Source organism: Mesoplodon densirostris, chromosome 18 (assembly GCF_025265405.1).
Source record: "Mesoplodon densirostris isolate mMesDen1 chromosome 18, mMesDen1 primary haplotype, whole genome shotgun sequence".
Taxonomy (NCBI): domain Eukaryota; kingdom Metazoa; phylum Chordata; class Mammalia; order Artiodactyla; family Ziphiidae; genus Mesoplodon; species Mesoplodon densirostris.
In genome coordinates, this window is record NC_082678.1 from 9,732,866 (window position 1) to 9,758,052 (window position 25,187).

Below are 25,187 nucleotides of genomic sequence, written 5' to 3' on the forward strand. Positions count from 1 at the left end.
GTGTTTCTCTTTGGATCTCACCTGCTCTTGGTGGGGCAGATCTCCCCCAGGTTGGCCTTGTTTCCTGCCAGATGGGGCCCCTGCTCCCTGACCCCGTTCCCCGCCTTGCTCGCCTCTGTGGATGGCCTGGCTGGGCATGACTGGGCGCCCATAAGAAAGCACTCATTAAGGCCTCTTTAAGCTCGATGATAACGAGGCTTTCTGTGGATTTTTCTTTTTAAGCTACCAAGGAAGTGCAGAAAAAACCACCCCCTGGAGGGGCAAAATCTGAGAGAGGTAATTCTGAGCCTGCTTCGCCCAGCGGGGTCATGCCTTTTGCGCATGTGGCTCTTGGTTGGCTTAGGTTTTTAGAGCTGGGAGGATGTGCTTCTGAAACGTAGGTTTCCCACGTTGAGCCTGAAGTTGGAACAGTCAGAATTCCTGCTCCTCTCTTCGTGTGGTTTGTGCGGATATGTCTGTCTGACGGGCCTTTCTAATCCTGCGTGCTTCAGCTGAGGGCTGTGGTGGGCCCAGGGGAGGACATGCCTCGAGCTGATACGGGGGCTGGAGGTCTGCACTGGCCCTAACCAGGTTACATGTGAGATCACACTGGCATCCTGTGGGTGATGGTCACTGTGCTGGACCCGGGGAGGTCGAGTAACTTGCCTAAGGTCACTCTGCAATTCAGTGGCGCAGAAAGAATTTGAAGCCACCACCAGGTCCACCAGCCAGCCTGTGTGCCTGGGGGCAGAGGGTGGGGGGCACCGAGCCTGGAGGCTTCATCTGCCCTGCTGCTGCAGAGCTTGGCACCGTGAGGGAGTTCCACAGACACGGAGACTCCACTAAAAGCCACATGCTTCTCCTCCCCTCGGCAAGAGAAGTCGCCACTTCCAGCAAAGAGCCGCCCTTCTCCAGCCTGGGGCCCGGCAGGTCCCTGTTTGGTACAAATGGTTCCTGGGGCGGGGGCATCAGCCACCCTCAGAGCTGGAGCCCAGTGGCTCTCAGACTCGAGTCTGCTCAAGAATCCCTGGGAGCGTGGGAAGCACCAATTTTGCAGGCCCCACCCCTAGAGATTCTGTCCTATCAGGTCTAGATGGGGCCTGGAGATCTGCATCTTACAGGTCCCACTCCTCCGTGGTGGCTCTGGAGATTCTGATGCAGGGGTGCCTGGGCCACACTTGGTGAAACATGAATCCAAGAGGCAGACGGAACAGCCAACTATTAAAGTGGGATGGGGGATGAGAAGTGCAGGAAGAGATGCGTGTGAGGGAGCCCAGGGCTGCTCTGCTGGGAGAGGGATGGGCCCAGCGGTCTTCCTGGAGGGCTTGGCACCCGCATTGTGCCTGGAAAAGTGCACTGCTATTCGCTGCGCATCGCTTTGGTGGGGAGAGGGTTCTTGGGAGGGCAGGGCGGCAGGAAGCAGCATGGCTTGTTTGGAGAGCCAGGGACAGATGGACACGACGCAGGTATACCACTGTGGAGCCCAGGTACCACAGAGGGGCTGGGAGTTTGGATGGGGTCTGAGGGAAAAGGGGCCTTGAACTTGGTGAACAGCTTAAAATTCACCCTGTGGTTAAAGAGTCCAGTGGATCCAGATGGGCCCCTGGCCCACCATTGCATTGCCCTTATTCAGGGCACAGGCCACGTATCCCTGTCCGGCCTCACTCACTGCAGGCATTACAATTTTTTTCCTCTGAGCTCAGAGTGGGTAAATGACTTGTCTGAGACCACACAGCTAGCTGGAGCCTCTCCTGACCCCAGGGCCACAGGGCAGAGTTGGTCCCCCTCTAGGGGGTACAGGGTGGTCCTTGACGACCACTCTTTTGCTTCTCTGGGAAGCAGGATATCTCTGTCGCAAAGCAGCACGGCTGGGAATGGAGACGTTTCTCTAGAAATGGGACCGAGGGCAGCCTCCTGCTGGTTTGACTGAGCTTCTGACCTTGTTCCCACGTGCCTGATCCAGCCCTGAGTCTGGGAATGGACCCCAGGACAGATAGCCCTTTGCTAACTGGCCTCATGACCTCCTTCCTTTCCAGGTGAATCTGGGAAATCCGGGGACCGCAGTGGCTACAGCAGCCCCGGCTCCCCAGGCACTCCGGGCAGCCGCTCCCGCACCCCTTCCCTGCCGACCCCGCCCACCCGGGAGCCCAAGAAGGTGGCAGTGGTCCGCACTCCACCCAAGTCGCCGTCTGCAGCTAAGAGCCGCCTGCAGACCGCCCCCGGGCCCATGCCAGACCTGAAGAACGTCAAGTCCAAGATCGGCTCCACGGAAAACCTGAAGCACCAGCCAGGAGGCGGGAAGGTAAGGCCGTGCAGAGACTGGCTGTGCAAAAGCAGGCGGGTGGGTCCCCCGCAGCTGGGCTGGAGGCAGGCGAGCGGCTCTCCTCCCACCACCAGCCTGGGTCCCCCGCCGCCCCCCATAGCACAAGCGCCTCCCCAGCCTCTTCAAGGAAAGACAGCAGTTTACTGTTTGGTTCTTTACTGGGGTCACCACCAGGCCGTGAGTGCCCTGCTCAGGGGAGAGAAAGTACCGGTTCTTCCCTTCCTCACTTCAGCCCTTGCTGATTGGACGGACCTGAGGTCACAGGCTTGTAGCTCCATGACCTGGCGGTTCTCAAAGTGGGTGCCACAGGGGTTCCCTGGCTGCCTTGTGTTTCGAAAATGAGACAACCAGTCCATAGGTGGGTGTGTCTCTGGTGTTGGTTGGACATTTGTTTAGGTCCCAATTCTGGGGAAATTCGTGATTCTGTTTTGAACAACTGATTCTTCCAGGGACGAATGGGTGCTCATGACATTTCTGGGTCTCCCAAAGTTGGAGAAAATGAGCTTCCAATGGCCAGAGGTAGAGAGAAATGGGGACGGCCTGGACCCTCTCCCTCCTCTTCTTGACCCCATCCCCCGTTGTATGAGTTTCCTAGGGTTGACATACAAAATACCACGGCCTGGGCGGCTTATACAACACAAAGGTAATGCCTCAGAGTTCTGGAGGCCAGAAGTCCAAGATCAAGGTGTCGGCAGGGTTCATGTCTTCTGGGGCCTCTCTCCTTGGCTTGCAGGTGCCGCCTTCTCCTCATGTCCTCACATGGTCCTTCTCTGGGTGTCGCTCTGTCCCAGTCCCCCCTTCCTGTAAGGACACCAGTCATATTGGATTAGGGCCCACCCTAATGGGCTCATTTTAACTTAATGAGCTCGTTAGAGACCCTGTTCCAAATACAGTCCCATTTGGAGGTGCTGGGAGTTGGGACTTCAGCATGTGGATTTTGGGGGACACAATTCAGACCATAGCAGTCCTCCCCCACGAGCACAGGGTGGGGAACAGAGAAGGAAGAAGGCAGGCGGGAAAGGGATTGGAGGGCCAAGACCCAGCTCTTGTGTTGGGCCTTCCAGGGTGGGCCGTTTTGGGGGCAGTGAGCCTCCTGGTGGGCAGGGGCCAATGTTTCCCTTTCAGGCGGGACCCCCAGCTGGGGCCTCCGCACTCTTGATTTTATTAATCACTCTTGTCTGGGGCCTGGGTCACCGCGGAGGGAGGGTGTCTCGGAGCACCTATGGTCCACGTTGGTGCCATTGCCTGAAACCGTGCACTCTGCTTCCCGTGGAGCCTCAGGGACCCCTGCTGGCCTTTCCCATCCTTGGGACCCGAACGGTCCTGCCCAGTGGGGAGGTCTGGGTGCCTCTCGGGGTCTCATCGCACTGGTCTCTGGGCCACAGTGCTGGGCCTGAGCCGTGTTTCCCTTCCTGCAGTGTTTGCTGTGCTTCGTAAAGATGCCTGTCTCCTTCCAGAAGGGGCTCTGGTAGAGCTGGCTGGGGCGCTGGCTTGAAGTTGACCCCTCTGTGAGGCTCTGGGAGCAGAGGGACCCCCAGGGAGAGGGTCTCCAAGGTGATGGGATGTTTCCCACTGGCCTTCGCACCCCTCCCTCAACGCTGTGGATGTCCTGCGTGTGCTCTGTTTTCATAGCACAGAGCATTTGCCTCTGTTTTGAAAACTGAAAAACAAAGCCCCACACGGCCAATTCTGCACCACTGAGAAGACCGTGGGGCTGTGACCAGCGTGTGCTCATCACGGCGAGAGGGGACCATGGCCATCAGTGTATCCCAGCCTGCGGGGCTCTGTCACACACCCGCAAACACCCGCCGGCTGCCCCAGCCCATTTGGCCCCGTTCTCGTAACTCCGCTGAGAGCAGCAGTGACAGGGCTGACGGGGAGGAACCCACCCCTCGCACCTGAGCTGCCTGGCCCCGAGGGCCAGTGACTTGATGCTCAGGGCGGAAATGGGGAGGGTGCCCCCAGGTTATGGCCGCACTGCGCTGGGCACAGACGTGTGTCCATGGCAACTGAAGGTTAAAGAAGAAAAGTGACTTTTCTTGGGGCTTTTTGGGGGGGAGATGTGAGGAAGTGCAGAAGGGGAAGTAACAGCTTCCCCTTAAATTCCATGGAAAACCTAGAAACTTGTGTGAAACAAAGAAAACCTGACCCACAACAAAGCTCAACACATTCATCTCTAGGGAAAACGACAAGAAAAGGAAAAAAGAAGGCACCTGGGATCCACACAGAAGGCCTTTTAAAATGACTAGACTGGGACTTCCCTGGTGGCACAGTGGATAAGACTCCACGCTCCCAATGCAGGGGTCCCGGGTTCGATCCCTGGTCAGGGAACTAGATCTCACATGCATGCCGCAACTGAGTTCGCATGCCACAACTAAGGAGCCCACGTGCTGCAACTAAGAAGCCCGTGAGCCGCAACTAAGGAGCTGGCAAGCCACAACTAAGGAGCCCACAAGCTGCAATTAAGGAGCCTGCCTGCTGCAACTAAGACCCAGTGCAACCAAATAAATAAGTAAATAATAAATAATAAAACAAAATGACTAGACTGAAGGTCCCTCAAGGTCCCTGTGAGATCTCTGGGTCCCTGTGGCCTCTCGTTCAGCCCAACATACAATACAGTAAGTGCTCAATCACTGTTTATTCGGCTACAGAAGGGACAACGAATGCTCCAAGAGTCTGAAGGATAACTCAACTCCCGGAACAGATGACACATTGAAGAAGGAGAAGCAGGAGACGGTCATGTTTGTAAACCTGCAGAGACTGAAAACCGCAGCAGATCACTGGTTGGAAAAAAATGTAAAACATCTGGTTTCTGCTTCGTACATTTCTCTGTTTTCATGATTTGCTACAGTGAACATATATTGCTTGAAGAGTCCAAAACGAAATTACTTTTAACGGAAAATGCAGATGATCACTTGGCCACTTTAACAGAACCAGCTGGATCCACCAAAGGTGGGGAGGGCAGGAAGGCGTAGCAGTTCTCCTGTGACTGCAAAGAAGAATCCCCTGGGGCAGGGAAGGGGGAGGATTCTTTTAAAAATCCTAGAGCCAGGGCCTCCCTGGTGGCGCAAGTGGTTGAGAGTCCACCTGCCGATGCAGGGGATACGGGTTCGTGCCCCGGTCTGGGAAGATCCCATATGCCGCGGAGCGGCTGGTCCCGTGAGCCATGGCCGCTGAGCCTGCGCGTCCGGAGCCTGTGCTCCGCAACGGGAGAGGCCACAGCAGTGAGAGGCCCGCGTACCGCAAAAAAACAAACAAACAAACAAACAAATCCTAGTGCCAGAGCCTCTCCCTGGCCCGTGAGAATCTTGAGAGGGCCTGCCTAGGGGTTCCCAGTGTGCAGTCCAGGCTGAGACCCCATGGGGAGCTCAGATCCCACATGCCTCACAGCCAAAGCATAAAACAGAAGAAATATTGTAACAAATTCAGTAAAGACTTTACAAATGGTCCACATCAATCAATCAATATTTTAAAAAAGAAAAAAATGGATAGAAATACAGTTGTGACTGGAGGTGTCACAGTAGATATTAGTAAAGTAAAAGATAAAAGGACAAAGAAAGTCCATGTAATTGAAAGGGGAAAATTAACAAATATCAGGAATTAAACTGTAGGGCAAAGGGTTTATCTGTTGTTCAGAGTTCAGATATTATGTCAATAATCTATTTAGTCCATAAAGAAAAATACCTATAAATATAGAGAAGCAGAAATTGCTTCTAATCTCTAACCTCAGTGTAATACACCAGAACTTCATTGTGTGCATATCACCAATATGACCACAAATGCCTGGGAATTATAAACTTTTCCTTTGGGCTTCCTTGGTGGCGCAGTGGTTGAGAGTCCGCCTGTCGATGCAGGGGACACGGGGTCGTGCCCCGGTCCGGGAAGATCCCACACGCCGTGGAGCGGCTGGGCCCGTGAGCCATGGCCGCTGAGCCTGCGCGTCCGGAGCCTGTGCTCCGCAACGGGAGAGGCCACAACACTGAGAAGCCCGCCTACCACAAAAAAAAAAAAAAAAAACACTTTTCCTTTGTCACTGCTCATTCAATTTGGAAGTGAAAATGCCTTTTCCAAGTGCCTTGATAACAAATGCCATAAATTATGTGGTGATGCCCCCAAATTGTACTTAGAAGGAATTCATAATTTTAAATGCTTTTATTATTTAAAAAAATTAATGACTGCAGCATATAAATTATGTTCTTATTGGAGGGAAAAAAGAATACAGAAACAAAGATAAGAGCAGAAATAAATTAGAAAACAGAACATACAATAGCACCAAAAGCTGGTTCCTTCTCTCTTTCCTTTATTCACTGATCCAACATTCCTGGGGCACCTCTGAGCGCCAGGCCCTGTGTTATGAGAGTTTCTGCCCCTAGGCCCAGGCAGGAGAGAGAGACATATGAGCATATAAAAAAGGGCAAGAGGAGAGGTTGGCCAGGGAAGCATATGCAGGAGGGAGCAGCCTGCACCATCAAGGGTCCCCCATACTGAGAGTCACCTGTGTTGTGGAGTTTCACCCACAATATCAGTTGATACCAAGTCAGAGAAGATAGGACAGACCCTTCTTTGGGACCGTCATTGGGTCTTTGAAAGGACAGTCCCCCATATAGAGTGCTGGAGACACAGAAGAGAGCATAGTGGGAAACTGCACCTGGAGATACTCAGAGCAAAAGCAAAATAAAGCTAAAACTGGTACCAGCTGGGGTAGCAGAAGGGCGTGGGTTAGGGTGGAGTTTTGTCCGTTTACGCGAGAACTTTGGAGAGTTAACAGCTGCTAGAGGGAGGTCCCTGCTGGGTCTGCTGTGAACCAGCTCTGTGTTTGCCCCGACAGGACAGGATAGGATGGTGAAGAAAGAGGGTAGTGGAGACTCTGGCTTGGCTGTCAGTGAGTCACGGAGGGGGAGGTGAATAAGAGGGCAGGTCTGGGCCCAGCCCAGGTGAAGGCAGCACCAACCTCAGCAGCGTCGCTGTGTGGTCAGCGGAGAGCACAGAGGTCCCAGGTACCTTCCATCGTGAGAGAGACGGAGCTCATATGGGGCTGAGGCTGCCAGGTAAGGAGAACTGAGGGTATCCCTGTGGCTTCCGAGGTGAGAAGGGACATGCAGAGTCATGACCAGAGCATGGGGGCGTGGTCTGGTTGGCTTTGAGCAGATGGAGCTAAAGTCACTTCCTCCAAGGATGTCCAAGGCAGTAACCGGGGTGAGAAGGCCCCAGGCAGGACAGAAACCTACCAAAGCTGCCGGGCTTGGAAAGCCTTGGGCTGCAATATTCCAGGTGGCCACAAGATGGCGACGGCACGCCGCGTCTGTCTCCATTCTGGAGAACTGTTTCAAAAATGGGTTGCATCTGTTGAAACTTTTGTCTCTTTTTTAAAAGAACACGTGTAGAACATTTATGTGGAGTAAATAAAGTGAGTCTGTGCCCAGGGTAGTTTGCTTGTCCTGGGTCAGGGCCAGGCGCTCAGCTGTGCTTGAGCTGAAGTGTCAGGCTGTGCAGAGCCAGGCTGAGAGCCTGCTCTGGGGTAGCCTTGTAACTCTGAGACTCTCTGCGCATCTCTCCCTATACATAGCATCTTTGTTTCTGGAAGAAAATCTTGTGTAAATCCCATCATTATAAAGAATCTTGGGGCAGTCACTGTTTAAAGGAACAGTGTAAATAGTTCTAAAGGTGACTCCCCTATTACTTGATCTCCTGTGTCAGTTCTCAGGCCGACCACCTTGGACTTGAAGAGAAGGCTTGCTTCGGGCGTCCAGTGCCCACCCCAGGTTAAATTCCCACCAGAGCATCCCAGGCCCCCATCCTCAGCACGGGGCCTGTTGACCCTAGCGAGGCCAAGCCAGGCCCAGCGCCAGGCAGTGCTCGAGACAGGCCTCACCAGGGGTGACCCAAGGACACTGGGCCAGCCTGGAAGCTGCTGGGGTGGGAGTGGCGAGGGCTGGGCGATCTGGAGCCCCTCAAGAAAGCTGAGCCCAAACAGAACCAGAACAAGGTCTGATGAGGGTTTGGAACCATTTGGGACTCTCCAGGAAATGGATTAAACCAAACTGGACCCGCTCCCAGGCTCACACCACCCCAGCCTCTCCTCCAGGGTCGAACCGTGACCACAGGAATTTATCCTTTGACTAGGAGTCCCCGGGATCAAAATTTGGAGCTTCCAAAACATTGTTTTTTTCCTTTGGCTATTTTCAGTGTCTGCCCAGAGCTGAGTCTCAATATCATACATTTACTCTAGTTGAGAAATTAAGTTTCAGGATTCCAATTTCATAATACAAACCATTGCCCGTTTTTCTCCTTTCTGTAAATCTACCATTCTGAAAAGGGTGTTGACTTAATTTGACAACTAACAGTAATTCAGGTCTGCTTTGTAAATATCCTTATGTCTCCTGCCAAATCCCACAAAAGCTCGTTGCCTTTTTTGTGGGATTGGAACAAGAAAAAGCTTCACAGAGAAAACATTTCTGTGTATGTTGCACATCTTGTTATTGCTTAATGGCTCTTGAGTTTTTTTATGATGTTCTTGTAAGGATTAATACAGAAAATAAGGCAATCCTCCTTGAAAAACGGGTAAGTTTTCTTTGTCAGATAAGAGAGTTATGTAACCCAACATGTTTTCGCTTTTTGCCTTGGCTTCCAGGAAGCTCAGAGTTAAGTGTAATGATCAGTCTTATAATTGTCAGTCCTGATGACCTCCCGTTCTTTTATGATTGTCTTTTCAATCTTCTTGTTTTATTATTTTGTGTGTTGTTGTGTGTTTTCTAATTCTAAACTGCTCCGATTCTCTTATGAAAGCTGGAAAGTCTGCTTCTGGGACTTATCCAATGGAAAGTTATCAATAAAAAATGATCCCCAGGGCTTCCCTGGTGGCGCAGTGGTTGGGAGTCCGCCTGCCGATGCAGGGGAAACGGGTTCGTGCCCCGGTCTGGGAGGATCCCACATGCCGCGGAGCGGCTGGGCCCGTGAGCCATGGCCGCTGAGCCTGCGCTTCCGGAGCCTGTGCTCCGCAACAGGGGAGGCCACAACAGTGAGAGGCCCGCGTACCGCAAAAAAAAAAAAAAAAAAAAAAATGATCCCCAAAGCAGGAGTTCATGTGGGACTCCTTAAAATTTGAGGGTGGGATGAAATGATTCAAGGACATTGTGCAGAGGTTGACAGCCACTGCGTACAAAGCAGGGTGAGAAAACCTGTTCTACCTCTTGCTCCCAGCTCAAGCCTGGGCTGAGACGTTGCCATGCTGTCTCCTATATGGCAGGAGAGATGTCACTGTTCACCTTGAGAGTGTTGTTTTTATTTGGTTTATGAGACAACAGGCTTGAGAACAGCTCAGGCAAAATATTGTTGTTACGTAGGTAGCCGTGGCCGCAGAACATCCAGATCTAGATTCCTGTGTGGATTCTGCCACTGACTTGAGAAAGTCACCGAACTTCTCTGGGCTTTAAATGGCCTCTTCATCAGAAAGGTTGGGGGCGGGGCCGGGGGGATGGCAGGTGAGACGGGTGACGTGGAATTAGGTATTTACCCAGCCTCTAAATGAGGGATGGTTTTTACATTTAAAAACCAGGGAAGTTACAAAGGAAGTATATAAAAATGTCAATGTTTGTATGTTAGAAAAAAAAAATACAACTACTAGCAAAAAAAAAAAGGACAAAGGAACAATTTTAATAATAATCAAAGAAATGCATAATAAGCCAATAACACAGATCTACTTATTTTAATCAAAGAAATAAGAAAAACAATTTCTTTTAATGCACAATGCTGGCAGCAACATGGTGAAACTGACTTTCTCAACTGCTCACAGGAGAAATTAATCTGACCCTTTTAGAAAGCCATTTGGAGAGCTGTGTGGAGAGTTTTTAGAGTGTTTGTAACTTTGGCCCAGAAATTGTACTTCTGGCACCCTGTGCTATGAAAATAATTCACAAAATGGGAAAAAATCCTTGCAGAACAATGTTCATGATGAGACTGTTTGTATTCTTTAAAATGGAATCAGTATAAATATCTGATAGCACAGATAACATGAAATGGAATATGACATTTTTTAAATTAATGCTTCTGATGACTGTAGAACGTGGCAAATACTTGGTAAAGGAAGATATAAAATAGTATGTACACAATATTTACTACCATTTATATGTCTGAGATGGTAGTTTTATTTTTATATATGAGAATTGAAGAGAATTCAAGAAAATGCAACAGTGGCTGTGCTGGGTTAGCAAGAAAACGTTTTCTCCTCTTTCTGGAACCTCTGTTTTTCAAAATCGTAATGTCCTGTTACTTTTTTATGATGAAAAAAGGCATAGCTTTTTTTTTTTTCTTTTTTTTTTTTCTTTTTGCGGTACGCGGGCCTCTCACTGCTGTGGCCTCTCCCGTTGCGGAGCACGGGCTCCGGACGCGCAGGCTCAGCGGCCATGGCTCACGGGCCCAGCCCGGCATGTGGGATCATCCCGGACCGGGGCACAAACCCATGTCCACTGCATCGGCAGGCGGACTCTCAACCACTGCGCCACCAGGGAAGCCCAAGGCATAGCTTTTTACTTTAAAGGAACATAAAAGAAAACAAAACAATGGCTTAGATGTGTGCTTCCCAGGTTTTTCAATTCAGAGCAGTGAAATTAAGGAAAAAAACAGGAATGGGCTTCCAAGAGAAGATGACTATATTTAATTTTGCCAGGTTAAGGACATTTAAAAATAATATCTCCTACCAATGTAATTTAATAATTAATAATGTAATAAAGCAAAGGCCATTTTATCTTCATTTTTATTTTTAATTTTATTGGGGGAAAGGCCATTTTTAAAACCAAAATGTAGGACGGACAGATTTTGCTATCATGTACTTATTTCCTCCTTTGGCTGAGGACCTGTGGACCCCTTGATGGCCGCCTCTGGCTCTTGGGTCAGATTTGGGGCCCTTCACCCTAGATGAACCAGGCCCCGGCTCTGACCCCCCAGCCACAGCTGCTCTAAAAGCTGCCCCTGGGCCTCAGGGGCAGTGGCCCCCACCTGGCGGCAACTGAGGTCTTGGTGCCATTTCCAGAATTTCAGAGGGCAGTGCCGGTTCTTCATTGGAAACTTCAGTTGGCAGTTATTTATACCTGTGATTCATAGAAACTAAGGCCCACTGGTTCCAAATCCAGCACTCCTGATGGAGGACACCTGGCGAGGATGTGATCCCTGCGCTAGCAGACAAAACGCAGTGTTTCAGCTCCTCTTGTCTGCACTATGGTTGTCTGTCTATGAAATACACAGACAAATGGGGTAAAAATCATTCCCCCCTGGAATGTTGATAGCCCCACACCCTTTCCCTGGTGCCTGGAGAAGGAGAAGCCTTGCAGAAATACAGTGGGATCTCCACCATCTGGACCACAGCTGCCCAGGAAAACTTAGGGAAGGTCCCCTGGGAACATCGCTCCGTTCCCTCTGAGCGCCTGGTGGTTTGTGGACGAGGGAGAGCCGACGGTGACGGGCAGGCACTTGCCCTGCTTTCCAGGAGGCCAAGGCCTCCCGTGGAAGGGAGTCCAGATTTATCTTCTCCATAAAACCACCTGTGTCCTCCCCATGAAGTCTGTGATTCTTGAACCTAGCCATGCATCTGAACCAAGCACCAGGGGTGCTTTTCATAAGCACAAAGACTGAGATTCTAAGGTCAGGAGTGAGGTCTGGGATTTTAAAAATATATCTGCAGGCGATTCCAATACCTAACAGACTTGAGAACAGCCACCTAAAGGTCTCGGTGAATGTTCACAGGGGTCTGGTAGGTGTATGAATGAGGCCAGAGTTGGGCTTTTATTTATTCATTTAATAATGTAACTGAGTCCATTTTGCTCCATCCCAACCTGGTGGACACTCGCCTCCGATTTTTAGGCCTCCGAGGTGCTCTGTGAGGGGTCCTCCATAACGCAATCCTCATGTAAAGGGAAGAACTGCCTCCTGATGGATCCGTTTTGTAAACCCAGTGCTGTAAGGTGGGGTCCACCTCCAGCCACTCACAGTTCGGGAATGCTTCCCGGGGAGGTGTGATTGAGCCCTGCCCTCCTCTCCCTGGCCTGCAGCCAGACAAGTTTGTGCGGGGCAGATGCATCTGAGTGTGGTGTGTCACTCATCCTTTTTTCTGGCTATCAAAGGTGCAGATAATTAATAAGAAGCTGGATCTTAGCAACGTCCAGTCCAAGTGTGGCTCAAAGGACAATATCAAACACGTGCCAGGAGGCGGCAGTGTGAGTACGGTCACACTATCCCTGCGCCGAGCTGCGGTTCCGGGTTTGAGAAGTGGCATGAGTGTTTGTACTTGCATATTGCATAGAATAAACCATTCTCAGGCTCGGAGTCTCTCCGGGTCCCCAGGTAAATGTAGCTCAGGCTCCCCACACCCGCGCCTACCGTTCCAGGAGGGGTGCCCCAGAGCTGCGTGGGCGGAACGGGGAAGGTGACTGGTCCTCTCTCCGACCTGTTCCTGGTGGCTGGGTCCTCACAGCATAAGCCCCATCTTCACCCCCGCTCGCTGAGAGCCCCACAGCCCGTTTGAGTTTGGGCTGAAGGTGGCAGCGCCTAAGACTGCTCCGTCACCTGGGCAGGTTCACTTTAAGGGGCTCCACTGGGGACAGCTGGCCCGCTTGTTCTGACGAGCCGACGCAAAGGTCTTTACCATCCAACCTCAGAGCAGAGGCCGTGCTCTGCTCGCCTTTGACTTCTGCCTTTGCAAGGGATGAGCTGATTCTTAAGCCTCTCGGCTCCTGTTTGAAAACAGCTCCACCCCCTGGCAGAAGCTCCAGGTGCGAGAGAGCCCAACAGAAATGCACCAGGGACCTGCCCGCAGCCGAGGGTGGACAGAAATGCTGCTTGGAGCCCTTTTAAATTCGGCCTCCTCCAGATGTCCCTGCGGACTCCCTGCGTCCCCAGTGGATGTGTCCCTGAGATTTGGGGCTGGCATCCTCATTCTCGCCTGCCCACTTGACCGGCTCTGCGGTTATCCTCCAAGTTCACAGACAAATGGGTGCAGACTCGGCATCCTGAGGCTCGGCCCCCCTTCTCCGCAGCCTCCCTCGCTCCCCCAGCCTTCTTGGTCAGCTGTAGGCAAATGTTTACACACGTCGGGGAACGGGAGGTTCGAGACCCTTTGAGGTCCACCCCTGGGGAGGAGGATGGTTTCTGAGAGCAGGCATCTGGCCTCTGGCTGGCAGTGCCGGGGTGACAGTGGGAGCCCCCGGGTGGGGCTCTCTCCAGAAAGTGCCCAGCCTTGGCCCGCATATCCGCGTCCGGACCTGGGGGTTTATTCTTGCAACGCGCTGCCTCCTGCCCTGAGCGCCGGGTCCTGGCTCTGCCACTGACGAGGCTGCTGCATGGCGCTTCACTCACGCTTCCTCACCAGTGTCCGCTCACTATCTCTGCTGTGCCCCCGGTCCCTGCTCTCCTGTCCCAATGCCACCTCGTCTTCCGCCAAGAGAAGGGGTGGGGACCACCCCAGGCTGTGATCGTGGGCTCCCGGTGCTGTTGCTGTTTTAGCTTTGACTCCGGCGCTCTGGCTTCCCTGCAGACGGCAGCCTCTGGCCAGAGAAGGAAAGACATGTGCTTTCCGGTTTAACTCGCGTCTGGTGTGTCTGGTCAGCTGGTGGGAGCTTGTGCTGCTGGGGCCGAGGGGTGGGGTCCAGTGGCTGCAGTCAGCGCCCCCCCGCCCCCGCTCCTTCAGGCGGAAGGTGGGGGCAGGGTGTACACTCGCTCTGCCCAGGACATCAAGGGACTTCCTCAGGGGCACCTCCCCTCCCCCCTGCACTCTCTGCCAGCTGGTGGGCTAGCCTGTGACCCCAGCAGAGTGCCACAGGATGTCCCGGGCTGGCCCCGAGCGCTGTCCTTGGCCTGTGGCCACTGCAGTAGGAGCCACCATAGAGAGCTCTTCTCCTGGTGAAAGGTGGCTGGGGGGTGACAAGCCCCAGCACAATGTCAGCCTCAGGCGTTTTGGGGACAGTGGACTCTTGGCCTGGGCTCTGCCTGTTTGCTCCCGGCCCCTCTTCTCTTCAGCTGGGAGGTGGTTCCCCAGCAGGCAGGCTCTGTTCCTTCTCCTAGGGATTCTCCCTGCCTCCTGGCCGGCTCCAGGATTCACTCCAGAGCCTGGCCTCCTCCCTCCCCCTCCCCGGCCTCCAGTCTGCCTGACCCCCCCTCCCTCCCCCTGCCCCATTCCTTTCCCCTCCCCATTCCTTTCCCCTCCCCATTCCCTCCCCCTCCCCATTCCTTTCCCCTCCCCATTCCTTCCCCTCCCCCATTCCCTCCCCCTCCCCATTCCTTTCCCCTCCCCCATTCCTTTCCCCTCCCCCATTCCCTTCCCCTCCCCCATTCCCTCCCCTCCCCATTCCTTTCCCCTCCCCATTCCTTTCTCCTCCCCATTCCTTTCCCCCCATTCCCTCCCCTCCCCACTCCTTTCCCCTCCCCGCTTCCTTTCCCCTCCCCATTCCCTCCCCCTCCCCATTCCCTCCCCCTCCCCATTCCTTTCCTCTCCCCTTCCCTCCCCCTCCCCCATTCCTTTCCCCTCCCCTTCCCTCCCCCTCCCCCATTCCTTTCCCCTCCCCATTCCTTTCCCCTCCCCTTCCCTCCCCCTCCCCCATTCCTTTCCCCTCCCCTTCCCTCCCCCATTCCTTTCTCCTCCCCATTCCCTTCCCCTCCCCATTCCTTTCTCCTCCCCATCCCTCCCCCTCCCCATTCCCTCTCCCTCCCCATTCTTTTCTCCTCCCCATTCCTTTCCCCCATTCCCTCCCCTCCCCCATTCCTTTCCCCTCCCCCATTCCTTCCCCCTCCCCATTCCTTTCCCCTCTCCCATTCCCTCCCCTCCCCCATTCCTTTCTCCTCCCCATTCCTTTCCCCCATTCCCTCCCCTCCCCCATTCCCTCCCCTCCCCCATTCCTTTCCCCCCATTCCTTCCCCCTCCCCATTCCTTCCCCCTCCCCCATTCCCTCCCCTCCCCCATTCCTTTCCTCTCCCCTTCCCTCCCCCTCCCCCATTCCTTTCCCCTCCCTGCCAATCCAGGCTCTCCCTTCTTCACTGCTCCACCCTCCCTTTTCCCCCACTGGTTACCGAATCCAGGCTGAAGGGAAGAGAAGGAAGCCTGTACACACCAGCCTTCACTTTCATCTCCCGCATAAAGGGAAGGAGGGGGGAGTTCCCATAGCCCTGCCCCACCCCACCCCCGAGGGCCCGTTGTGCTCAGAATCCGTCCTTAACTCACCCAATGGCCACAGGCGCGGGCTCTCCACACCTCCCTCCACGCACCCACGCACACAGGCCACGTCCACCTGTCAGCCTGAATCAACTCCATCAGTAATCGGCAGACGCCAGTATGATTTTGATTAACTAGTGTAATTTGGGATTCTTCCAGATGATTTAGGCCTAAGTAAAAACTCCGTTTTTTCTGATGTCCTTGTTAACCCCGTTCTCAGGCACGAGGCCATCTCTCCCCTGGGTGACTCCAGGGCAGGGAGCAGGGGCCGATTGGCTCCACGGTGATGGGCCTCCTGTACCCTCAGGTGACCTCACATGAGGGAAGTGTCACTCAGGGACCATCAGGGACCCCTCACAGCCATGGCTTTGTAGAGACTTCCTCTAGGAGACTCCTCTGCTAATGCTGGGTCCCCATGGGTTTCTCCTCCGGGGGGCTGAGGTCAGCAGGCGGCTGGGGGGTGGCTGTGTGGCCTGGCCACATGCTGGACCCTCAGGCTGGCTCTGAGCCCTGAGGCCCTTAGGCCTCCCCTACGTGTGTCTGCTGAACCTGCCTGAGACACTAAACCTGTGATTTGTGCTGTGCCGCCTGCCCATCCTGCTGGTGTTGCTTTGCTCCTTTCTGTAAAGGACCAAAATGTCCAGGACACTGTGCCCTGGGGCTGGGTGGCGGTGGGGAGGACAGCTGGTGCTTAACTCTTACTGGGCTGTGGGACTGCTCTGGGGCCCTCTCGTTGGCCACCACTGCTGTGGAGGGCTGCTGGGTTTGTGAAGCTTCTCCTGGGAGGAGTGCTGCTAACAGCCCCACACCGCCCTCTGCTCTCAGAGGCCCAGCAGATATGGCTCTCTTGCTTTTCCAAGATTTTTCAAATGCTGCACAAACATCATATTGATCCCTTCTTTCTTTCTGTCTTCACTGAACCTGATCTGTGGATTTCATGTCAGGAAAGAGAATAACTTTTTCTCATGTAAGTGTTTGCTAAACCAAAGGTGTAGGCCCTGCACAATGGGGAAGTAGCCCTGTTTTTCCCTGAGGGTCCTTGTCCTGTGGAATTGAAGGCACTCCATTTGTTTTGTGAAGACCCAGCTCCCCTGGGGCAAGGTTGGCAGAATTCCAACACATTTTCCCACCCTGACTAGGGTGTTTTCCTCGCGGCAGACAGGAAAACACTGTCTGAGTGGAGCCTGGACTTACACAGCTGCTTTTCATTGCGTTACGCCCCCAAGAAAATAATCCTATTGTCCCTCTCATTCTCTCTCTCCTCCAGGTGCAAATAGTCTACAAACCAGTGGATCTGAGCAAGGTGACCTCCAAGTGTGGCTCATTAGGCAACATCCATCATAAGCCAGGTAGCCAGCCCTTGTAGAAGGCAAGGACGGGGCGGGGAGGCCCGAGGGGTGGGACAGGATGGGGTGGTGCCTTCTCCGGAAGTGGTTGGGAAGGACAGATGGGATGGGCCATCAAGGAGAGTGTTAAGGGTGGAACTTGCTTCGGCCTGGGAGGTGTGGCTCCATGTGTTGTTCCTGAGCAGGGCCAGGCTGGCCAGGACAAGATAAGGAGGGAGGGCAGATGCTGGTCTAAATCCTAACCCGCAGTTCTCCAAGCAGGCTGCACACGGGGTATGTAGAGCTGGGAAAGGGCCTGAACTGGCCCCCAAAGCCTGGCTAATGTGGATGTCCCAGTTTGGCCCTCAGCCAGCGTGAGGGGCATTTCACCAACTGCCCCAGCTACAACATGGGACCCTGGGCTGTTGCCATGCTCCCACTGTCACTTCATTTCAACAGAAAATGATGCTGTTGGAACTCCCCATGCTAACCTTTTCCCTCTTCATCTCATGCCGTATAGAAATCAGTGCTATCTATAGATCTTTCTGAGACAGTGGAAATGTTCTATACCTGTGCTGTTCAGTATGGTAGCCACTAATGACATGCGACTATTGAGCATTTGAAATGTGGCTGGTGCAGTTGAGGAACTGAACAAATTTTATTTAATTAAATTTGGGGAATTCCCTGGCAGTCCGGTCGGTGGTTAGGCCTTGGCGCGTTCACTGCCAGGCCTGGGTTGGATCCCTGGTCGGGGAAGTAAGATCCCACAAGCCGCACGGCGTGGCCAGAAAGATAAAATTCAATTAAAATTTAAAAATAAATAAATGCAATTTAAGTAGCTACAGGTGGCTACTGGCTACCATCTTGGAGAGCTAACTTCTGCCTAAAAGGCCAGAGCAGGGCCTTCTGCTTTAGGCCCTGTTCAGGGCTGAGGTCTTTACTTGAACTGTGACTGCAGGAAGAGAAGGTCATCAGAAATGTAGTCTAGAAAGTGTGTCATTACTTCCTGCCTCCCTTGGACATCTTGTGGGTGTTCAGTCTCTCCCAGTGAAAACTATGCCTCTCCTGAGGCCACCATCCTACCACACTGGGAGCAGCTTTCTTTCTTTTTTTTTTTTTTAATAAAGTATGGATATCTTTTTTTAAATTATTTATTTATTTTTGGCTGTGTTGGGTCTTTGCTGCTGTGCACGGGCTTTCTCTAGTTGTGGCAAGCAGGGGCTACTCTTCGTGGTGCAAGGGCTTCTCATTGCGGTGGCTTCTCTTATTGCAGAGCATGGGCTCTAGGTGAGCAGGCTCAGTAGTTGTGGCACAGGGGCTTAGTTGCTCCACGGTATGTGGGATCTTCCCAGATTGGGGCTCGAACCCATGTCCCCTGCCTTGGCAGGCAGATTCTTAACCTCTGTGCCACCAGGGAAGTCCCAAGGGAGCAGCTTTCTTAACTGGCTTTATCCTTCCAAAGAAAGTAAAGTAGTTCGTCTCTTCCTCAGGCCATATCCCCCCTACTTGGGCATGGCATCAAGTGTCTGAGGAGGGAGAAGGGGTCAGGGCCGTTCCTTATTAAGGGTGCATTTTGCCATTTAGTTTAATTCTGAGGTCTGATAGGGCTGTAGCTTATAGGATGTTGGCATAGAAAGACTTGACTCTTTGGAAGCCAACTAATTTGGAATAATTTCTCACGAACTGAGCTGTCATCTACCTTTGCATCATCTAAGGAGGAAGAGTTTGCTGAGTAAATATTTGATGTGCACCCTGATTAGAGAGAGAAAGCAAACTGTTTTCAAGCCCTTTGGAAGGACCTACTTGCTCCAAACCACGCTCTATATAAAAGCTGGTCTTAGCTCCCCCTCAAGGTAGGCGTCTGCATGGAATCACTCACTTGCTTAGCCCTCACTCAAGGCTTGGTGCCCTTGTGTGTATTGTGTTCCAGGAGGTGGACAGGTGGAAGTAAAGTCTGAGAAGCTGGACTTCAAGGAGAGAGTCCAGTCCAAGATCGGGTCCCTGGATAACATCACCCACGTCCCTGGCGGAGGGCATAAAAAGGTAAAGGGGCAGGGCGGGGAGGAGGCTATAACAGAGTCAGGTGGACAAGGCTGGTCCAGTTTCCCACGGCAGGAGAGCTGAGGGTCCTGTATTGACTGGCTTGACATGGATTCTCAGCTACCACCAGGCCTGCGGGGCTCCACCTGGGCTGCCCTTTGATGTACCCTGGGAGCTTTAACACACTTGATGCCAGGCCCCACCCTGGAGATTCTGACTAATTGGTCTCAGGTGCCATCTGGGCACCTGGAGTGGAGCTTTTAAAGCCCCCAGGTGACTCTTTAGTGCAGTTAAAGGTGAGAGCCACTGCCCTATGCCCTGTGGTGTGCAAGCATCCCCCAAATGAAGTAGCCATCACCAAAGCCAGCCCCAGTCACCAAGAGCCAGTCACGGGAATGTAACCTAACTTTTAAATGGGTCACTAGGCAGTTAGAGCAAAACAGTGATGCTGGAATCCAGATTTCAGGAAAGCCTCTCTAAGTGTCCACAGGGAGGCTGCTAGACCAAGGACCTCAGCGTTCCCTGCAGTTTCTAGAGGCCCTGGGTCTGGCTCTGGGTGTCTGTGGGCAGTGGGGGTCGGGGGACACCAGTGTCTCCCTCTGGGCCCATTGCACAATGCCGTCCTGTGGCTGCACTTTTTCTCTTCTGCATAAAGACAGCCAAGTGCCCTCTGGGGTTTCCCGCCCCGCGCCCGCCCTCAAGTCCTGCAAGTGACTCACTTTCCAGTCTTCAGTGCCTCCCGGCAGCTGACCGAGGAGTGGTGAAGGGAGAAGGGATGTCCCAGAACGGGTGTGGCAACTGAGACCCGACGCAGCAGTGAGCAGCGGTGCAGCCCAAGGGGGCCCCGCTGGTCAGAAGTGGCAGCCGGGCCTTGCTTGGAGGCCACCAGGGTCCCCAAGGCAGTCACCACCCCTCCCCCCATCATGCTCACCACCTCCTCCTCTGGTTCTGAACAGACACACCCCACCTTGGCAGTGAAAGCCCGACAGCATAGTTTTGGAGAAGCCTTTGCTGGCATGTTCTTAGATCACAGGTTGCAAACCGAGACCTCGGGGCCGACCTGACCCGTGATGGAGGCGCCCGAAGGCGGGGGGAGGACGGGGTCCTGGCTCCCTGACCATCAGGCTTCCACATACTGGGCTTCCCCAGGTGCAGGACTACTTCTCAGTGCCGCCTGGGTCTCTATTAAAAGTGAGACCCAGGGAAATGAGAAGATTTTCTGCAAAAGCCCAGCTTGTTTCCATTGCCTCCCCGAGCCTGTTTAATGCAGGGCCTCCCTGCCCTGGGGAGCTTTAAAGAGACCACGTCCCACCCCCAGAGAGTCTGACTGAATATATTGTATATGGAATGAGTCTGGGTAGGCCTGGGCGTTGGTGATTCCCAGTTGAAGGAAGGCCTCTACCCCTGACTCTGGAAGGTTCTGTGTCCTGGGAAAAGCTCTGGTCTTGACTCTGCTTGGAGGCGTGACCCAGGCAAGATCTACAAGCCATCTCAGCATCAGGTTCCCCTTCAGCAAAGCGGATGGAAACTTTGCTGTCCCAGGGTGGTTGTGAGACCCGGATGAGGCAATGTTGAGGAGGAGGCCTGGAGCTTTGTACTCATCAAAGAACATGAATTAGAGCCAAATCCGAGCCAGAACTTCTCCTGTTGGAACTCATCTCTCTGATGCCTCAGAAAGGGTGGGCTCTGCCCTACCCACTGCCCAGGAGACACTGACCTGGTCCCAGAGGGTCCTCTTGTGTTCAGTCCCCTATTTCCCTCTGTGATGAGCAAAACTGCTGACCAGCAGTGCAGCATAGGACCCCCGCCACCTGAGTTCCTTTCAGTTTGGGGGATGTGGGGACATTCCCAGGATGCTGTCCCATTTTTCTTAAGAACGTAAGTGTTCTTATCAAAGCTTAGGTCAAAACGGCCTTTCAGCTGTAGTCATATGGAAGAGTTCTTTGTTCAAAGTAGTAACCCAGCGTGAACAAAAGAAGCATATGGCTTAAATGGGAGCCTGGTTTTTCTCTACACTCAAATGCCCCTGCAACAGGCCCTCTTTACCTGGCGTCCAGGGACTCCTGAAATTGTAGGGAGCAGTTGTCACGTGTGTATGAGAGCAGACACGCGTGTGTACACATTTTCCTGGTCTCACCAGATGCTCAAGGAGGTCTTAGGATCCAAAACAGGCTGAGAATTACTGTGTTCACCACTCCAGGACTCAGCAGGAGAGAATTATTATGTACTGCTGGCATCTCCAGCTAATGCTTTCTGCTTCTGAGCTTCCCAGGAATCCTTTGGCGCCGAGACCTCTGGGTCAAGGATGCTCTACCTTTTGTTTATTTTTAAATTGAAGTATAGTTGATTTACAATGTCGTGTTGGTTTCAGGTGTACCGTACAATGACTCAGTTATACATACATACATATATATATTGTTTCTCAGATTCTTTTCTCTTATAGGCTATTGCAAAATATTGAGTATAGCTCCCTGTGCTATACAATAGGTCCTTGATGGTTACCTATTTTATATATAGTAGTTTGTACATGTTATTCCCAACCTCCTAATTTATCCTCCCCTCCCCTTTCCCCTTTGGTAACCATAAGTTTGTTATCTATGTCTGTGAGTCTCTTTCTGTTTTTGAAATAAGTTCATTTGTATGCTTTTCTTATTTAATTTTTTAAATTGAAGTATAGTTGATTTACAGCATCATGCCAATCTCTGCTGTATAGCAGAGTGACTCAGTTATACACATGTAGACATTCTTTTTTTACATTCTTTTCCATTATGGTTTATCACAGAATATTGAGTATAGTTCCCTGTGCCATACAGTAGAACCTTGTTGTTTAGCCATCCTGTATATAATACTTTACATCTGCTAATCCCACACTTCCAGTCCTTCCCTCCCCGACCCCCCCTCCCCCTTGGCAACCACGAGTCTGTTTTCTATGTCTGTGAGTCGGTTTGTTTTGTAGATAGGTTCATGTGTGCCATATTCTAGATTCCACTTATCACACATAAGTGGTATCATATGGTATTTGTCTTTCTCTTTCTGACTTACTTCACTTAGTATGATAATCTCCAGTTGCATCCATGTTGCTGTGCAATGGCATTATTTTGTTTTTTATGGCTGAGTAGTCTTCCATTGTATATATGTACCACATCCTTTTTATCCATTCATCTGTCGATGGACATTTAGGTTGTTTCCACGTCTTGGCTATTGTGAATAGTGCGGCTGTGAACATAGGGGTGTGTGTGTCTTTTTGAATTACAGTTTTGTCTGGGTATGTGCCCAGGAGTGGGGTTGCTGGATCATATGGCAACTCTAGTTTAGTTGTAGACTTTCTGATGATGGCTGTTCTGACTGGAGTGAGTGTTACCTCATGTGGTTTCGACTTGCATTTCTCTAATCATCAGCCTGAGCATTTTTTCATGTGCCTGTTGGCCATCTGTACGTCGTCTATTGGAGAAATGTCTACTTACGTCTTCTGCCTACTTTTTATTGGGTTGTTCTTCTGATGGAGTTGTATGAGCTGTTTGTATGTTTGGGAACGACGCCCTACTTTCAAAAGGGCTTTGTTGCACCGTGTTTTCTAGTCTAACCTGCCAGGGCTGCCCACAGCTGCTACCACCTCCAGCATCCTCCTCAGTCACTGGCAAAGGGGAGGCACGTGTGTGGCTCACAGCTGGGCGGCAGGGGCTCCGGCCCCATCCCTCAATCTCCTCCAGCCTCTCCTTCCACACTTTCATTTGCAATTTGGCAATGTGTGCAGGTCAAAATGAAATGCGCACACGCCTTTTGACCTACTAGCAATTCCACTTGTGGGATACACGCACAGTACACATGTGAAATGACACGCCCACAAGGTTATTCAAACACAGCATTGTCTGTGAGAGCAGAAGACTGGAACAACCTAAATATCCACCCACAGGGGCGTGGATACATTTTGGTCCATCTGCTGTGACAGGAAACCACACAGCCCTCAGTGAGCAGAGAGGGAGCTATGTACTGATGACAAGGCAAGGTGTTAAGTCTAAACACCAGAGTGCGAAGCTTGTGGTTGTCGTTGCCTTATGTATGGTATTTTTTCCCCTCTACTCACACATACGCGTTTGCGTGTGTGGTGGCCTATCTATCTCTGGAAGGGTACGCAAGGAACTCACAGTGGTCGCTGCCTCTGGAGAAGGGGCCTGGGAGGCTGGCTGGCAGGTGACCAGGACCCTGCAGCAGCTTAGCCGTCGGGAAACGATGAAACTGTGGTCCCCACCACACCTCCCTCCCACCCAAGGCCAGCAGTTGGCGGGGCCCCTCCGCCTCACCCTGCCCTCTCCTCTCTTGCAGATCGAAACCCACAAGCTGACCTTCCGCGAGAACGCCAAAGCCAAGACCGACCACGGGGCGGAGATTGTGTACAAGTCGCCCGTGGTGTCGGGGGACACGTCCCCACGGCACCTCAGCAACGTCTCCTCCACCGGCAGCATCGACATGGTGGACTCACCGCAGCTGGCCACGCTCGCCGACGAGGTGTCCGCCTCCCTGGCCAAGCAGGGTTTGTGATCAGGCCCCCGGGCGGTCAGTAATCGTGGAGAGAAGAGAGTGAGAGAGTGTGGAAAAAAAAAGAATAATGATCTGGCCCCTCGCCCTCTGCCCTCCCCCAGCTGCTCCTCACAGATCGGTCAATCACGTAACCTGCTTGTCGCTCGCCTCTGGCTCGGGACTTCCAAATCGGTCACGGGAACGAGAGCCAAGTTCATCTTTCCAAATTGACGGGCGGGCCAGTCGTAATAAAATATTTTTAAAAACCTTAAGAAAGATGGCCCTACCCAGAATTTCCTTGGGCAGTTACTTTCGATTCTTTTTTTTTCCCCTCTGAGTGCAAGAGGGAGGAGGAGAGGCTCTGAAAGCTGCTTCTGGGGACTCTCGAGGGCCTGGGCGGGGGGCGCCCCATTCTGGGGGTGTCACAGAGGCAGCAGCGGCAAGAAGGGACTCGGCACTTGGTGCACAGGTGGAACCACAGGCGTCGGGCCACCTCTGGAGCAGGGCGGGGTGCGGGGGGGGCTGGGCAGCGGGGAGGGCGAGGTGACGGGGCGGAGGGAGGGCGCGGCGTGAGGATGCCGGAGGAGCTCAGGGAGGAGATGCCGAGGACGGCCCGGAGGCGCAGCAGGCAGGGCACAGCCTCCGCCGCCCACAGCAAACTCGGACCAAGTGGCCTCCGGTTCTTGGTGGCCCGGGGTCTGCTGCGGGTCGGCGTGCCCCGCTCTGGAGGGAGAAGGGCTTCCACCGGGGGCGGGAGGAGAAGGAAGGGGGCGGGAGGAGAAGGCAGGCTGCGGGAGTGGCATCCTGGGGGTTTCTTCCTCGGAGAAGACCGAGCGCTGGCCCCTTTCTCCCTCCCCGCAGGGTGGGGGTCCTGAGCTGAGGGGCTTCCCTGTGCCCCGCGGAAACCCTGTTTTGTTGAGTTCTGAAGGTTGGAACTGCAGCCACGATTTTGGCACCTCACAGACCTGGGACTTTAGGGCTAACCGGTTCCTTGTAAGGACTTGTGCCTCTTGGGGGACATCCGCCTGTTCCCAAGCCTGGGCCTCTGGCATCTCTGGAGTGTACGGGGACCTGGGAGGTGGCTCCTGAACCTCTCATCCCTCCCACGGCCACCGCAGCCACCTGTCTGCCCCACCATGCCTGTGTCTGCCGTGCGGAGCCCAGTCACCGCCTGTACCCCTCATGACATCACGCTGTCCCGAGTTCCCAGCCTCACCCCACCCCCCTTTCTCAGTAACGGACATTGTTTAGATGGGGAGGCACCTCCTCTAAACCAAGGGGGAAAGTCAAGGCGGGTGAGGACCGGACACGGCGGGGGACCTCAGTCTCTCGGTCTAAGTTGTACTCACCCAGCTGGCACGTCCTTCACGATGAACCTGATGACCTCACTCGGTTCCCTGCCCCTGCCCCCATCCCAGATGGGAGCCAGGGTGGGGTTCGCAGTGACCCTGGACGTTTATGCCTTGTTTCCTTGGAGAACCTTTTCTCCCAGAAGGCTTGGTTCCCTTCCTGTGCCAAGCTGGCAGCAGGTTGGCCGTCCTGGATGCCAGAGATGGCACGGGGACGGGCAGGCAAGGCCCCCAGGGCAGGACCACACTCCCTCCGTTCCTTACGTCTGCCCCAGCTTGTGACTGCCAGCCTCTCAAGAGAGCCCAGCCACTGCTCAACCCCAAGAGCGTATAATCAGCCCTCACCCCAAAAAGGGAAACATGCCCCCTCGGAAACGGTTCTTCCCCCAGTCTCGGCTGGAAGCAATGCTGTCTTGTCCTCCTGGAGCAGCTGAACATATACATAGATGTCGCCCCTC

General features: G+C 53.2%; 1 protein-coding gene across 8 annotated transcripts in view; it reads left to right on the forward strand.

Annotated features, from left to right (window-relative positions):
• MAPT (microtubule associated protein tau) overlaps nucleotides 1-23,816 on the forward strand; it is a 101,534-nt gene extending 77,718 nt beyond the window's left edge. For 4 of the 8 annotated variants that reach the window (XM_060080732.1, XM_060080734.1, XM_060080736.1 and 1 more), the window contains 5 exons: nucleotides 2,016-2,281; nucleotides 12,418-12,510; nucleotides 16,765-16,846; nucleotides 18,753-18,865; nucleotides 23,186-23,816. In XM_060080732.1, coding sequence (XP_059936715.1) covers nucleotides 2,016-2,281; nucleotides 12,418-12,510; nucleotides 16,765-16,846; nucleotides 18,753-18,865; nucleotides 23,186-23,401 — 770 coding nt within the window. In that variant the 3' untranslated portion in view covers nucleotides 23,402-23,816. Of the gene's footprint in view, nucleotides 1-222; nucleotides 277-2,015; nucleotides 2,282-3,720; nucleotides 3,794-12,417; nucleotides 12,511-16,764; nucleotides 16,847-18,752; nucleotides 18,866-23,185 lie in introns of those variants that run through there. The other 4 variants (XM_060080733.1, XM_060080739.1, XM_060080738.1 and 1 more) reach the window with 3 other exon arrangements.
• Nucleotides 23,817-25,187: the final 1,371 nt, after the last annotated feature.